The following is a 15,637-nucleotide window of genomic DNA, read 5'->3' on the forward strand; positions in this document are numbered from 1 at the left end:
TTTTTGTGTGTGTAAACAAGACAGTCGATGAGCCAAATAAATCATCAATCTCTGTGCCATTAGTCTCAGAAAGGGGTTATCAGACAGCACACATGTTCCACATGGAACATTTAAAGAACTAATCCTAACAATGTGTGAGATTTTGGTAGCCACTGATGTTTTACCATATTGGGCTGTGCTTTTTATTGCCATAAAACAAACAGGAGTGTAGACCATTTACGTTGTAGGTGTTTGTTTATCTTGCTAGTTAATGAAGGTGTTGTACTGTTTATGTAGTCTAGAAAATGTCGCAATCAACTGTAGAGTTATCATCTTTTCATAAGATTGTTAATAAACCCTTTTATGTTTATAAATGATCAATTAATTAACAAACCAATGTCAAGCAGATATGCCTGTCATTCCTGTTTTTAGTCTGCAGAGCAGTTTTGGGTTTAAAGAATTGAAAGCACAGCAGAGACAAAGTAAACAAGGAAGACTAATGTGAGCATAGTGGGTCTGACTCTAGGGTGTAAATACTCAAGTAAGAAGCTAAAAATGAAGCTTTCTAGAGAGAGAGTGAAAAAATATATTCAGGTGATATTTTGGATGTAGAGAGGTAAAAGTTTGTTTTCATGTCTTGGGCATGATCTTCAGCTCCACCGGCTCCGGCACCGACTGCGGCTCCGGCTGCGGCTCCGGCTCCAGCACCAACGCCGGCTCCGGCACCGGCATCTGCACCAGCAGCCGCTCCAGCTCCAGCTGCAGCAGCTCCAGCCAATCCAGAAGGGGGTGAAGGGTAAGGATGCTTAACATTAAGTTCAGCTACTTGCAGTGTCCAGGGGCAAATATATGTTTTTAATGTCTCTCCCATGTGAGGTCAGCATTGCATTAATAAGAACATAACACCTGGGTGCATATGCTAATTTTCACTGAGGATTTTCTTTTATGTGCTATAAGTGTGGTCACAGTCTCTGGGATACAGTGTAATACCACCTGTTTGTGTTGTCATGGTACCCCTGTACTCTGGGGTGAAGACTTTAACTGGATCATAAAGTTGTAGCCTTCAGAGCAACAGCAATAACTAAAGTATCACAGCAAGGCGAAAGGATTTAATTTGTTCTATTTTTAGTTTAAAAAAAAAACCTGTTTAAGATAGAATAAAATAGAATGGAAATTAAAAGTTAAAGAAAGAAAGTTGAAATGGTACCGTGTGGTGTAGACTAGTGGTTCTCAAACTGGGGGTCACGAGATAATTTCAGGGGGTCACCACGTAATTGTTAAAAATATATAGCCTACAATTATCAAATAAATGTGTGAATTTTAATAGGGCTGTCAATATTAAACCATTAAAAAAGAGTTAAATGTTATAAATTAGCACTTTGAGTTTATAAAACATTAACGTTTAAACAACAAAGTTAGTACACTTGCCATATTAGAACTTTGAAGCTGATTTTGGGCATGTAGGTGTCATTAAAAACCACTTCATCCTTCTTATTTATGACGATTCTGATAGTTTTTTCTAGCCTTACATTCAGGGGATGCTGCAGGATGACCCATGTGATACATCACACGATGACTAAGTTGCGTATGGGTGGGGGTTGCGAACGACAACATATGGTTTCTTGAGGTCATGGCTCAAAAAGTTTGAGAACCACTGGTGTGGACAACACGGTGTAGGGCTGTTCTGCCGGCTGATGTGCAACTTTTGCAGTGGCATCTCCTCCGTTGTAAAACTCACTTCCACTGCATGCTAAACCAGCCTCTTCGCTATCCATTTTTAAATCTTTACTAAAAACCTACCTCTTTCATTGGCCTTTGACCCAGCTTGAGAATGGATATTATTATTATTTTAATATTTTATTAGGAGATTCTATCTGTTTTTATCTTGTATTTATTGAGGGCTTATTTTAGAGCTTATATTGTTTTGCTGTGTTATATTGCCAGATTTATTTAACGTCCTTTAATGTTTAATGTGTCCTAAGTGTTGCACTTTGGTCAGTACTCGCTGTATTTCAAAGCACTTTATAAATAAAGTTGGCTTGGCTTGATGGAGATGCAGTATGTCAGGATGCTCTCTTTTAAACGATAGAGAGTAACAAGCATCTCCTGTAGAAGTTTGGCCTTTATTCCTCAGGAAGAGCAACCACTGCTTTGCCTTTTTCACCTGTGAAGCAGTATTCATAATCCATTTGAGGTCCTCAGAGATGTGCACTTCCATGAACCTGATGCTGCACACTCTTCCTCCCTTTCCATTGATGAAGACTGGAAGGGAGACTGGTATGAAGGACTGGACAGAAGCTGTGATTCTAGCAGTACAAAATCAGAAACAATGACCCAAGGCTCTGCAGAGATGCCTCTGAGACTCTACAGTACATAGTAGCCCAGTGTAAGAGTCTTACACAGGGCACTTTTCTTAGTATTGGCTAGAAGTGAAGTTACTAAAAGTAGCAAAGAGCAACTAAATCCCTTTTAGACTTCAAGTAACAGACAGACAAGCATCTGCTGACCAACTAAGTCAACTAGTGCTCAGCAACTATATAAATAAACTTGAGTAAAAATATCATGGACCTTCTTGTGCTTTGTCCATTTCACTCCACCCAGAACAACTAATGCCCCCTCATATCAGTGAGATACATAAGCTGCAGAACAACACTGTGTAAATAATATGAGCTAATTGTACACATCCTTACTCCCACCATTCCCACTTATCCTTGCAGTGGGAGATGTCTGAGTATCCTATATTTTTCTGCAGAAGAAGCAGCCAGGATCACTCTGTAACCTACAACATGTGACTTCTAAAGTAGGAAAGGAGATTAGGAGCTTAGCAGTGTTTGTGGCCGAGAATGGTCAGGGATAGCATTCACATGTAAGCAACAGATTATTTCAAAGAATTAAGTGTTCTCTGCAGACAATGTCGATTTGCAAAAAGAGGAGGTGCAGTAGGAACTACTCAGTGCCTGATCCACCTGGCCTGTTTGATGGCCACGTCTGGCCCATGTATTTAAAACAAAAGAACATCAGCACAATTGTGACGAAGCCGTCTCGTCACTGACAGCGGTCCCTACTGAGTCCATAAACGCGCACACAGACACACACACACACACACACACACACACACATACTCGCCTAGTCAGTTCCCCGGGGACAAACTTCCGCCAAAGTCCGACAGTCATATTACAACAGTAAACCACACAGGAATACAGTCTGCCTCACGTAGCGACTTATTAGGGGTGCACACTTAATATTTTGCTAGGCTTATTGATTATATGGCGTTTGCTGGTTACTTACCGTCCTCTTCCTGTCACTGCTGTCGCTTTGGTCAAACCCAGGCCATATCCAACCCACTGTTAAGTAGCCGACCTGGCCGACATCCGGAAGTGACGTCACAACCACGTGAGCACTCCGGTTCGCGCCAAACATTTTTATTTTTAAAAAAACCATTTATTACTTTGCTGTTTCTGCTACTGTGATTAATATGAATATTCGAAATGAATGTGTAGAATTTGTGTTATTTTTGTAATTATTTTATTTATGTGGAAACATAACAAGAACTTAACTAAAGTGATTTATTTGTAGAAATTAAGGATTATTAAGCATAAGGGGCGGGGCTTAGAGTATTTAAAGGGAAGCCTGAGAAGAAGGATTGAGTCATTCATTGAGTTGCATTGCTGGCAACTGGAAGGATTGAGTGGAGACAAAAGGGTGGATTATTTTTGGCTGGTCTAGAGAGAGACAAAAGTTGTATGTTTGTTATTTTTCTTATTTTTTCTTTTTGTAAATATGTAAATATAATTGGCACTGGAGTTTTTGGACATTTCTTGCACTGCTGAGCACCGTTTGGGAGCCACGGGCACAATAAATCCACCACAAACTGACAAGCGACTTGCCTGTTTTATTGGTTGGCGAAGAACCCCGCCACAAGTGGTGTCAGAAGTGGGATGGCAAGTCGTGGAAAAAGGTCAGCTCGCCCACCCAGACGGGCTGGATTACGCTCACAGGCAAAGGAGGAGTTGGACCAGGACACCGGTGCAGCAGGTGGCGAGGAAACCGGCTGGGACACAGAGATGACCTCGGAGGAAGAGGAGGGGACGTCTCTGGCTTTTCCTGGACCATCGGGGGTGTCATCGGACCTGGTCACAGTGGTGAAGACCTTCTTGGAGGCCCAGCAGAAGAGGGAAGAGGGTTTACTGCGTGAACTGCGGGACCTCAGGGTGTCCCTCCAACCTACTGCCCCTCCGTGACCTCAAGCTCCAGCTCCTGGATCCGCGACATCAACCCCCATCACAGCAACTGCTAGTAGCCCAAGACTGGCCCGGCCTACACCTGCCCCTCGCCGGCGTGAGATTGGCTCTTTCACACCACTGAGTGATGCAGAGGAAGCAGTAACTGGATCAGACCAGCAGAGACCAGACTGTATATACCACACACAACCAAAGATTCCTCCATATCAGGTGGGAGAGGATATTGAAAACTACTTGTTACGCTTTGAAAGAATGGCTAAAACCGGGAAATGGCCAGAGACTGAATGGGCATGCAGACTGGTTCCCCTTCTCTCAGGAAAAGCTCTGGAGGCTTATACCTCCATGGATGAGGATAGAGCGCACTCATACAGAGACCTGAAAGAAGCTTTATTGAGCAAGTTTAACATATCACCAGAGACATACAGACAACAGTTTCGCTGTGCATCTGTGCCACATGGAGAAACGCCCACTGAGACATATCACCGCTTAAAAGGACTCTACCGCCGTTGGATTCAGCCGGAGCAACGGACCAAAGAGCAGATCGGAGAGGCCATCATCCTGGAGCAACTTCTTCGCATCCTGTCGCCAGAGGTGAGAACCTGGGTGAAGGAGCATGAACCAGCAGATGGACTGACAGCAGCAAAACTGGCTCTACAGTACCTCAATGCACGCAGAGGAGGACCATCTACACGTACCACCACCTTGGCTCGACCCACCACCAACGTACGGCCTCCAGCCGTTCCGATATCGCAGGTCTGGACACAACGGGGAGCAACAGTACGACATCCTCCAGGTATCACCAGCACAGGGACTGAACAACCAGCAACCGGTAAGACACTGATTTGCTATTATTGTCAGCAGCCTGGACACAAAGCTTCAGTTTGTCCACTGAAAAAAACAAAAGTCACTGGTGCATGTTATGTACCCAGAAATGAGCTGGAACCAACTGAAAATGACAAAATGAGGAAGAGCGCATATAAAACTGTGACAGTGAATGGTGATTCTGTAACAGCACTAATTGACAGTGGTAGCTTTACATCACTCATCAACAGACGTCTTGTTCCAGTTGGTAATATGGACTACAGTAATACCACAGACATTGTGTGTGTTCATGGAGATAATCATGCTTACCCTCAGACTGAAATAACTGTGTTAATCGATGAGCAGCCTTATTTTCTGACTGTTGGGGTGGTAGATAATCTGCCTGTGGACCTTCTTTTGGGGAGGGACTTGCCAGTGTTGATGTGTTTGCTACAGAAAGGGGAGATTGATGAAATTGCTGGGAATGATAATGTTGATGCTAACACCAATAATACTGCTAATGCTAATGACCAGGAGTGTGTTTCTTGTCCGGTTATTACTAGAGCCCAGGCAAAGGCTGGGGTCATGCCTCTCCCAGACTTGGATGGTAGTCTGTGTGAGGGTGGCATAAAAGGGCCTAAAAAGTCTAGACGGCAACGTCGTTTTGAAAAACAGCTTGGTATAACTGAACACAATGTACAAGGTTTAAACACAGACAAAATATGGGAGATACCTGAAAATATTGTGGAATTACAGAAGCAAGATAGCACATTGGAGCCCCTGTTTGCCAAGGTGATGGATGTTGGGAATGTTAATCCTGTGGGGAATGATTTCTTTATTGTTGAAAATGGTATATTATATATAAGCAGTGACAACCACAAACGCCTTGTAATCCCAATTAGCTGCAGACCCTTAGTAATGCATCTAGCTCATACTGTTCCATGGGCTGGGCACCTTGGACGACATAAAACTTACATACGCGTTAGCTCACGGTTTTATTGGCCTGGTATGTACACAGACATTCAATCATACTGCATGACATGCCCAACCTGTCAGAAAACATGTACTCCTCGCAGGTCAGATCGTGCTTGCCTTCAACCACTTCCAGTTATCTCCACACCATTTCGAAGGATTGCCATGGACATTGTTGGACCACTGGTAAAGAGCAGCCAGGGACATCAATACATCCTGGTCATCTGCGACTACGCTACCCGGTACCCTGAAGCCTTTCCCCTGCGCACCATCACTTCTTCAGCCATTGTCCATGCTTTGGTTGAACTGTTTTCCAGAATGGGGATCCCTAATGAGATACTGACAGACCAGGGTACCAATTTCTGCTCCAGACTGATGCAGCAATTCCACAAACAGCTAGGCATCCATGCTATTAAAACCACACCCTACCATCCGCAGACTGATGGACTGGTCGAGAGATTCAACCAGACTTTGAAGCGGATGCTGCAGAAATTTGTGGCCGACACGGGTAAGGACTGGCATCGCTGGTTACCTTTTCTCCTCTTTGCCTATCGTGAGGTTCCTCAAGCATCCACCGGTTTTGCCCCGTTTGAACTCCTGTACGGCTGGGACGTCCAGGGACCCCTGGATCTACTCCGCAAGAGCTGGGAAGGTCCTGCTAGCAACACCGAAGAGAGAGGTGTGGTGCAGTTCATCCTGGAGATGAGAGAACGTTTGGCCAAATACAAAGAAGAAGCAGAAAGTAATTTACAAGAGGCACAACGGACACAAAAGAGATGGTACGACCAGCTGGCACGACAGCGGGACTTCAAACCAGGTCAGAAGGTGCTCCTACTCCTTCCTTCCTCCAACAGTAAACTGTTATCAAAGTGGCAAGGACCGTACACCATTACCCGGAAAATGGGCCCTGTGACATATGAAGTGCATCATCCTGAGAAGAAGAAGCCGAAACAGACTTACTATGTCAACCTACTAAAGAGATGGAAAGAACCTCAGAATCAGGTGGCGACGGTGGGCCTAGTGGTGAGAGAGGAAGAGTTTGAGAAGGAAAACCCAGGTTGGGACACCTTAACCCAGACTGCAACACCAGTGCTTTCCCATCTCACACCAGACCAAGCATCAGACCTTCTACAAGTGTTCCAGGAGTCACCGTCCCTGTTTGGAGCGACGCCAGGCAGAACCTCAGTCACGCAACATGTCATCCGGTTAAAGGACAACCAACCCATCAGACAACGTCCATACCGTGTTCCTCAGCAGCTGGTTGGGAAACTGAAGGAGGAGATCACAACCATGCTGGAGATGGGGGTGATCGAGCCATCAGAATCAGAGTGGTGCAGCCCAATGGTCCTCCTAACCAAAAAGGATGGCTCACTACGGCCCTGCATCGATTTCCGAAAGCTGAACGCCATTTCAGAGTTTGACGCCTATCCCATGCCAAGAATTGATGACCTGCTGGAGAGAATTGGATCTGCCACGTACATCACCACACTGGATATGTGCAAAGGATACTGGCAAGTACCTTTGGAGCCCTCCTGCCGACCCTACACAGCTTTTCGCACACCTGCTGGCCTCTTTCAGTTCACGGTCATGCCGTTTGGCCTCCATGGAGCCCCCGCAACCTTCCAGAGACTGATGGACAGGGTCCTCCAGGGGTATGAAGACTTCAGTGCTGCCTATTTGGATGATGTGGTCATCTTTAGCAACACCTGGGAAGAGCACATCAAACATCTGAGGAGAGTCCTGGGAGCCATTCAGCAGGCCGGGCTGACTTTAAATATTGCCAAGTGTGAGTGGGCTAAACAAGAGGTTCAATACTTGGGATACCAGCTGGGACGAGGAGAGGTACGGCCACAGGTGGACAAAGTGGAGGCCATCCTTAACTGCCCGCAACCACGGACCAAAAAGGAGGTTCGTTCCTTCCTGGGTTTGGCTGGCTGGTATCGCCGTTTTGTACCGCAGTTCGCAACCATCGCTGCCCCACTTACAGCACTTACCACCAAAGACCAGAAGAACCCTGTGGCCTGGAATGAGGAATGTGAGGAAGCCTTCAGAGCCCTTAAGGGGCAGCTGTGTTCATCTCCGGTCCTGCGCAGCCCCGACTTTAACAAGAAGTTCCTGGTGCAAGTGGATGCATCAGCCGTGGGAATCGGAGCAGTCCTGGCCCAGGGGGAGGAAGGAGCTGAACAACCCATCCTGTATCTGAGCAGGAAGCTACTTCCCCGTGAGACCAGATACTCTGTCATTGAAAAAGAAGGACTGGCAATAAAATGGGCATTAGAAAGTCTGCGCTATTACCTGTTGGGCAGAGAATTTGATCTAGAGACTGATCATCGTGCTCTTACCTGGATTAGTTCAATGAAGGACAATAATAGCCGGCTTACACGGTGGTACCTCTCACTGCAGCCTTTCAAGTTCCACATCCGACATCGATCTGGAAAATCCAATGTCGTAGCAGACTATCTGTCACGGTTGCCAAACATTGCCAACCTTGGGGAAGAGAGGGATAATGTGACGAAGCCGTCTCGTCACTGACAGCGGTCCCTACTGAGTCCATAAACGCGCACACAGACACACACACACACACACACACACACACTCGCCTAGTCAGTTCCCCGGGGACAAACTTCCGCCAAAGTCCGACAGTCATATTACAACAGTAAACCACACAGGAATACAGTCTGCCTCACGTAGCGACTTATTAAGGGTGCACACTTAATATTTTGCTAGGCTTATTGATTATATGGCGTTTGCTGGTTACTTACCGTCCTCTTCCTGTCACTGCTGTCGCTTTGGTCAAACCCGAGGCCATATCCAACCCACTGTTAAGTAGCCGACCTGGCCGACATCCGGAAGTGACGTCACAACCACGTGAGCACTCCGGTTCGCGCCAAACATTTTTATTTTTAAAAAAACCATTTATTACTTTGCTGTTTCTGCTACTGTGATTAATATGAATATTCGAAATGAATGTGTAGAATTTGTGTTATTTTTGTAATTATTTTATTTATGTGGAAACATAACAAGAACTTAACTAAAGTGATTTATTTGTAGAAATTAAGGATTATTAAGCATAAGGGGCGGGGCTTAGAGTATTTAAAGGGAAGCCTGAGAAGAAGGATTGAGTCATTCATTGAGTTGCATTGCTGGCAACTGGAAGGATTGAGTGGAGACAAAAGGGTGGATTATTTTTGGCTGGTCTAGAGAGAGACAAAAGTTGTATGTTTGTTATTTTTCTTATTTTTTCTTTTTGTAAATATGTAAATATAATTGGCACTGGAGTTTTTGGACATTTCTTGCACTGCTGAGCACCGTTTGGGAGCCACGGGCACAATAAATCCACCACAAACTGACAAGCGACTTGCCTGTTTTATTGGTTGGCGAAGAACCCCGCCACAAGTGGTGTCAGAAGTGGGATGGCAAGTCGTGGAAAAAGGTCAGCTCGCCCACCCAGACGGGCTGGATTACGCTCACAGGCAAAGGAGGAGTTGGACCAGGACACCGGTGCAGCAGGTGGCGAGGAAACCGGCTGGGACACAGAGATGACCTCGGAGGAAGAGGAGGGGACGTCTCTGGCTTTTCCTGGACCATCGGGGGTGTCATCGGACCTGGTCACAGTGGTGAAGACCTTCTTGGAGGCCCAGCAGAAGAGGGAAGAGGGTTTACTGCGTGAACTGCGGGACCTCAGGGTGTCCCTCCAACCTACTGCCCCTCCGCGACCTCAAGCTCCAGCTCCTGGATCCGCGACATCAACCCCCATCACAGCAACTGCTAGTAGCCCAAGACTGGCCCGGCCTACACCTGCCCCTCGCCGGCGTGAGATTGGCTCTTTCACACCACTGAGTGATGCAGAGGAAGCAGTAACTGGATCAGACCAGCAGAGACCAGACTGTATATACCACACACAACCAAAGATTCCTCCATATCAGGTGGGAGAGGATATTGAAAACTACTTGTTACGCTTTGAAAGAATGGCTAAAACCGGGAAATGGCCAGAGACTGAATGGGCATGCAGACTGGTTCCCCTTCTCTCAGGAAAAGCTCTGGAGGCTTATACCTCCATGGATGAGGATAGAGCGCACTCATACAGAGACCTGAAAGAAGCTTTATTGAGCAAGTTTAACATATCACCAGAGACATACAGACAACAGTTTCGCTGTGCATCTGTGCCACATGGAGAAACGCCCACTGAGACATATCACCGCTTAAAAGGACTCTACCGCCGTTGGATTCAGCCGGAGCAACGGACCAAAGAGCAGATCGGAGAGGCCATCATCCTGGAGCAACTTCTTCGCATCCTGTCGCCAGAGGTGAGAACCTGGGTGAAGGAGCATGAACCAGCAGATGGACTGACAGCAGCAAAACTGGCTCTACAGTACCTCAATGCACGCAGAGGAGGACCATCTACACGTACCACCACCTTGGCTCGACCCACCACCAACGTACGGCCTCCAGCCGTTCCGATATCGCAGGTCTGGACACAACGGGGAGCAACAGTACGACATCCTCCAGGTATCACCAGCACAGGGACTGAACAACCAGCAACCGGTAAGACACTGATTTGCTATTATTGTCAGCAGCCTGGACACAAAGCTTCAGTTTGTCCACTGAAAAAAACAAAAGTCACTGGTGCATGTTATGTACCCAGAAATGAGCTGGAACCAACTGAAAATGACAAAATGAGGAAGAGCGCATATAAAACTGTGACAGTGAATGGTGATTCTGTAACAGCACTAATTGACAGTGGTAGCTTTACATCACTCATCAACAGACGTCTTGTTCCAGTTGGTAATATGGACTACAGTAATACCACAGACATTGTGTGTGTTCATGGAGATAATCATGCTTACCCTCAGACTGAAATAACTGTGTTAATCGATGAGCAGCCTTATTTTCTGACTGTTGGGGTGGTAGATAATCTGCCTGTGGACCTTCTTTTGGGGAGGGACTTGCCAGTGTTGATGTGTTTGCTACAGAAAGGGGAGATTGATGAAATTGCTGGGAATGATAATGTTGATGCTAACACCAATAATACTGCTAATGCTAATGACCAGGAGTGTGTTTCTTGTCCGGTTATTACTAGAGCCCAGGCAAAGGCTGGGGTCATGCCTCTCCCAGACTTGGATGGTAGTCTGTGTGAGGGTGGCATAAAAGGGCCTAAAAAGTCTAGACGGCAACGTCGTTTTGAAAAACAGCTTGGTATAACTGAACACAATGTACAAGGTTTAAACACAGACAAAATATGGGAGATACCTGAAAATATTGTGGAATTACAGAAGCAAGATAGCACATTGGAGCCCCTGTTTGCCAAGGTGATGGATGTTGGGAATGTTAATCCTGTGGGGAATGATTTCTTTATTGTTGAAAATGGTATATTATATATAAGCAGTGACAACCACAAACGCCTTGTAATCCCAATTAGCTGCAGACCCTTAGTAATGCATCTAGCTCATACTGTTCCATGGGCTGGGCACCTTGGACGACATAAAACTTACATACGCGTTAGCTCACGGTTTTATTGGCCTGGTATGTACACAGACATTCAATCATACTGCATGACATGCCCAACCTGTCAGAAAACATGTACTCCTCGCAGGTCAGATCGTGCTTGCCTTCAACCACTTCCAGTTATCTCCACACCATTTCGAAGGATTGCCATGGACATTGTTGGACCACTGGTAAAGAGCAGCCAGGGACATCAATACATCCTGGTCATCTGCGACTACGCTACCCGGTACCCTGAAGCCTTTCCCCTGCGCACCATCACTTCTTCAGCCATTGTCCATGCTTTGGTTGAACTGTTTTCCAGAATGGGGATCCCTAATGAGATACTGACAGACCAGGGTACCAATTTCTGCTCCAGACTGATGCAGCAATTCCACAAACAGCTAGGCATCCATGCTATTAAAACCACACCCTACCATCCGCAGACTGATGGACTGGTCGAGAGATTCAACCAGACTTTGAAGCGGATGCTGCAGAAATTTGTGGCCGACACGGGTAAGGACTGGCATCGCTGGTTACCTTTTCTCCTCTTTGCCTATCGTGAGGTTCCTCAAGCATCCACCGGTTTTGCCCCGTTTGAACTCCTGTACGGCTGGGACGTCCAGGGACCCCTGGATCTACTCCGCAAGAGCTGGGAAGGTCCTGCTAGCAACACCGAAGAGAGAGGTGTGGTGCAGTTCATCCTGGAGATGAGAGAACGTTTGGCCAAATACAAAGAAGAAGCAGAAAGTAATTTACAAGAGGCACAACGGACACAAAAGAGATGGTACGACCAGCTGGCACGACAGCGGGACTTCAAACCAGGTCAGAAGGTGCTCCTACTCCTTCCTTCCTCCAACAGTAAACTGTTATCAAAGTGGCAAGGACCGTACACCATTACCCGGAAAATGGGCCCTGTGACATATGAAGTGCATCATCCTGAGAAGAAGAAGCCGAAACAGACTTACTATGTCAACCTACTAAAGAGATGGAAAGAACCTCAGAATCAGGTGGCGACGGTGGGCCTAGTGGTGAGAGAGGAAGAGTTTGAGAAGGAAAACCCAGGTTGGGACACCTTAACCCAGACTGCAACACCAGTGCTTTCCCATCTCACACCAGACCAAGCATCAGACCTTCTACAAGTGTTCCAGGAGTCACCGTCCCTGTTTGGAGCGACGCCAGGCAGAACCTCAGTCACGCAACATGTCATCCGGTTAAAGGACAACCAACCCATCAGACAACGTCCATACCGTGTTCCTCAGCAGCTGGTTGGGAAACTGAAGGAGGAGATCACAACCATGCTGGAGATGGGGGTGATCGAGCCATCAGAATCAGAGTGGTGCAGCCCAATGGTCCTCCTAACCAAAAAGGATGGCTCACTACGGCCCTGCATCGATTTCCGAAAGCTGAACGCCATTTCAGAGTTTGACGCCTATCCCATGCCAAGAATTGATGACCTGCTGGAGAGAATTGGATCTGCCACGTACATCACCACACTGGATATGTGCAAAGGATACTGGCAAGTACCTTTGGAGCCCTCCTGCCGACCCTACACAGCTTTTCGCACACCTGCTGGCCTCTTTCAGTTCACGGTCATGCCGTTTGGCCTCCATGGAGCCCCCGCAACCTTCCAGAGACTGATGGACAGGGTCCTCCAGGGGTATGAAGACTTCAGTGCTGCCTATTTGGATGATGTGGTCATCTTTAGCAACACCTGGGAAGAGCACATCAAACATCTGAGGAGAGTCCTGGGAGCCATTCAGCAGGCCGGGCTGACTTTAAATATTGCCAAGTGTGAGTGGGCTAAACAAGAGGTTCAATACTTGGGATACCAGCTGGGACGAGGAGAGGTACGGCCACAGGTGGACAAAGTGGAGGCCATCCTTAACTGCCCGCAACCACGGACCAAAAAGGAGGTTCGTTCCTTCCTGGGTTTGGCTGGCTGGTATCGCCGTTTTGTACCGCAGTTCGCAACCATCGCTGCCCCACTTACAGCACTTACCACCAAAGACCAGAAGAACCCTGTGGCCTGGAATGAGGAATGTGAGGAAGCCTTCAGAGCCCTTAAGGGGCAGCTGTGTTCATCTCCGGTCCTGCGCAGCCCCGACTTTAACAAGAAGTTCCTGGTGCAAGTGGATGCATCAGCCGTGGGAATCGGAGCAGTCCTGGCCCAGGGGGAGGAAGGAGCTGAACAACCCATCCTGTATCTGAGCAGGAAGCTACTTCCCCGTGAGACCAGATACTCTGTCATTGAAAAAGAAGGACTGGCAATAAAATGGGCATTAGAAAGTCTGCGCTATTACCTGTTGGGCAGAGAATTTGATCTAGAGACTGATCATCGTGCTCTTACCTGGATTAGTTCAATGAAGGACAATAATAGCCGGCTTACACGGTGGTACCTCTCACTGCAGCCTTTCAAGTTCCACATCCGACATCGATCTGGAAAATCCAATGTCGTAGCAGACTATCTGTCACGGTTGCCAAACATTGCCAACCTTGGGGAAGAGAGGGATAATGTGACGAAGCCGTCTCGTCACTGACAGCGGTCCCTACTGAGTCCATAAACGCGCACACAGACACACACACACACACACACACACACTCGCCTAGTCAGTTCCCCGGGGACAAACTTCCGCCAAAGTCCGACAGTCATATTACAACAGTAAACCACACAGGAATACAGTCTGCCTCACGTAGCGACTTATTAAGGGTGCACACTTAATATTTTGCTAGGCTTATTGATTATATGGCGTTTGCTGGTTACTTACCGTCCTCTTCCTGTCACTGCTGTCGCTTTGGTCAAACCCGAGGCCATATCCAACCCACTGTTAAGTAGCCGACCTGGCCGACATCCGGAAGTGACGTCACAACCACGTGAGCACTCCGGTTCGCGCCAAACATTTTTATTTTTAAAAAAACCATTTATTACTTTGCTGTTTCTGCTACTGTGATTAATATGAATATTCGAAATGAATGTGTAGAATTTGTGTTATTTTTGTAATTATTTTATTTATGTGGAAACATAACAAGAACTTAACTAAAGTGATTTATTTGTAGAAATTAAGGATTATTAAGCATAAGGGGCGGGGCTTAGAGTATTTAAAGGGAAGCCTGAGAAGAAGGATTGAGTCATTCATTGAGTTGCATTGCTGGCAACTGGAAGGATTGAGTGGAGACAAAAGGGTGGATTATTTTTGGCTGGTCTAGAGAGAGACAAAAGTTGTATGTTTGTTATTTTTCTTATTTTTTCTTTTTGTAAATATGTAAATATAATTGGCACTGGAGTTTTTGGACATTTCTTGCACTGCTGAGCACCGTTTGGGAGCCACGGGCACAATAAATCCACCACAAACTGACAAGCGACTTGCCTGTTTTATTGGTTGGCGAAGAACCCCGCCACAACAATCAGATGAAAATGGAAAACAAATACCTTTGTTAATCTTGATAATATCTGGACTTTGGTCCCTCTCTTTTTAATGCTCATCACTATAAATACTTATTCATGTATGTCTGTCCATATCCTCTCTGCTGTGCAGTGCTCTTCTCTTTCGGCATTCTTTCTTTCATTTTTTAAAATTTTTTATTTTGTGTATTTTTTCCTGTTTGTAGAGAAGAACCCCCTCCTCCACCAGTTGTCTACTCCCGCTATGCAGATGACACCCTCAGAAATGTCATCAAGGTGTTACGAGAGCGAATGGAAACACTAAAAGAGAAAGCCATAGACCCCTACGCCACATCTCCAGAAATCACTCCACCCGTCAGTAAGTTTGGACAAAAGATGAAGTTACACTGATACACGCAAAAACACAAGTATGGCACCAGGGCTGTTTAACCCGTATTTCTCTTTGTTCAGCCCCCATTCTTAAGAAGGATGACTACATCAGACTGAAGGAAGAGGAACGGATAGCTAAAGAAGCAGAAAACAAAAGGAAGGCAGAAGAAGCAGCCAAAAAGGCAGAAGAAAAAAAGAAAAAAGATGAGGAGAAAAGGCTGGAGGCAGAGAAGAAAGCAGAGGAGGAGAGGCTGGCGGAGGAGGCCAAGAAGAAGGAAAGGATCCTTCCCGAGATAAATTGCTCCTGCTTCGATGTTCTTTTCCGCCCAATCGAGGAGAAGATGGATACCGTCCTGGGAAACACCATCGATCCTTTCACAGGTAGGTGTGG

At 46.4% G+C, this 15,637-nt stretch overlaps 1 protein-coding gene and 2 long non-coding RNA genes across 5 annotated transcripts in view; 1 reads left to right on the plus strand and 2 right to left on the minus strand.

Moving 5' to 3' along the window:
* Positions 1-15,637, plus strand: part of cngb3.1 (cyclic nucleotide gated channel subunit beta 3, tandem duplicate 1) — a 35,616-nt gene that overhangs the window by 11,437 nt on the left and 8,542 nt on the right. Inside the window, exons 4-6 of the mRNA XM_041968889.1 lie at positions 634-775; positions 15,084-15,235; positions 15,328-15,627. Coding sequence (XP_041824823.1) covers positions 634-775; positions 15,084-15,235; positions 15,328-15,627 — 594 coding nt within the window. The remainder of the gene's footprint in view (positions 1-633; positions 776-15,083; positions 15,236-15,327; positions 15,628-15,637) is intronic.
* Positions 5,018-8,413, minus strand: LOC121628718. Of its 2 annotated transcripts, XR_006008215.1 has the most exons (4): positions 6,071-6,163; positions 5,755-5,838; positions 5,352-5,471; positions 5,018-5,108 (listed from the first exon to the last, which is right to left on the minus strand). It is a non-coding gene; the product is annotated as an uncharacterized LOC121628718 (long non-coding RNA). The 2 variants fall into 2 exon arrangements; XR_006008216.1 differs by lacking the exons at positions 5,755-5,838; positions 6,071-6,163 and adding an exon at positions 8,336-8,413.
* On the minus strand, positions 10,507-13,902 carry LOC121628719. Of its 2 annotated transcripts, XR_006008217.1 has the most exons (4): positions 11,560-11,652; positions 11,244-11,327; positions 10,841-10,960; positions 10,507-10,597 (listed from the first exon to the last, which is right to left on the minus strand). It is a non-coding gene; the product is annotated as an uncharacterized LOC121628719 (long non-coding RNA). The 2 variants fall into 2 exon arrangements; XR_006008218.1 differs by lacking the exons at positions 11,244-11,327; positions 11,560-11,652 and adding an exon at positions 13,825-13,902.

Source organism: Melanotaenia boesemani, chromosome 18 (assembly GCF_017639745.1).
Source record: "Melanotaenia boesemani isolate fMelBoe1 chromosome 18, fMelBoe1.pri, whole genome shotgun sequence".
Classification (NCBI taxonomy): domain Eukaryota; kingdom Metazoa; phylum Chordata; class Actinopteri; order Atheriniformes; family Melanotaeniidae; genus Melanotaenia; species Melanotaenia boesemani.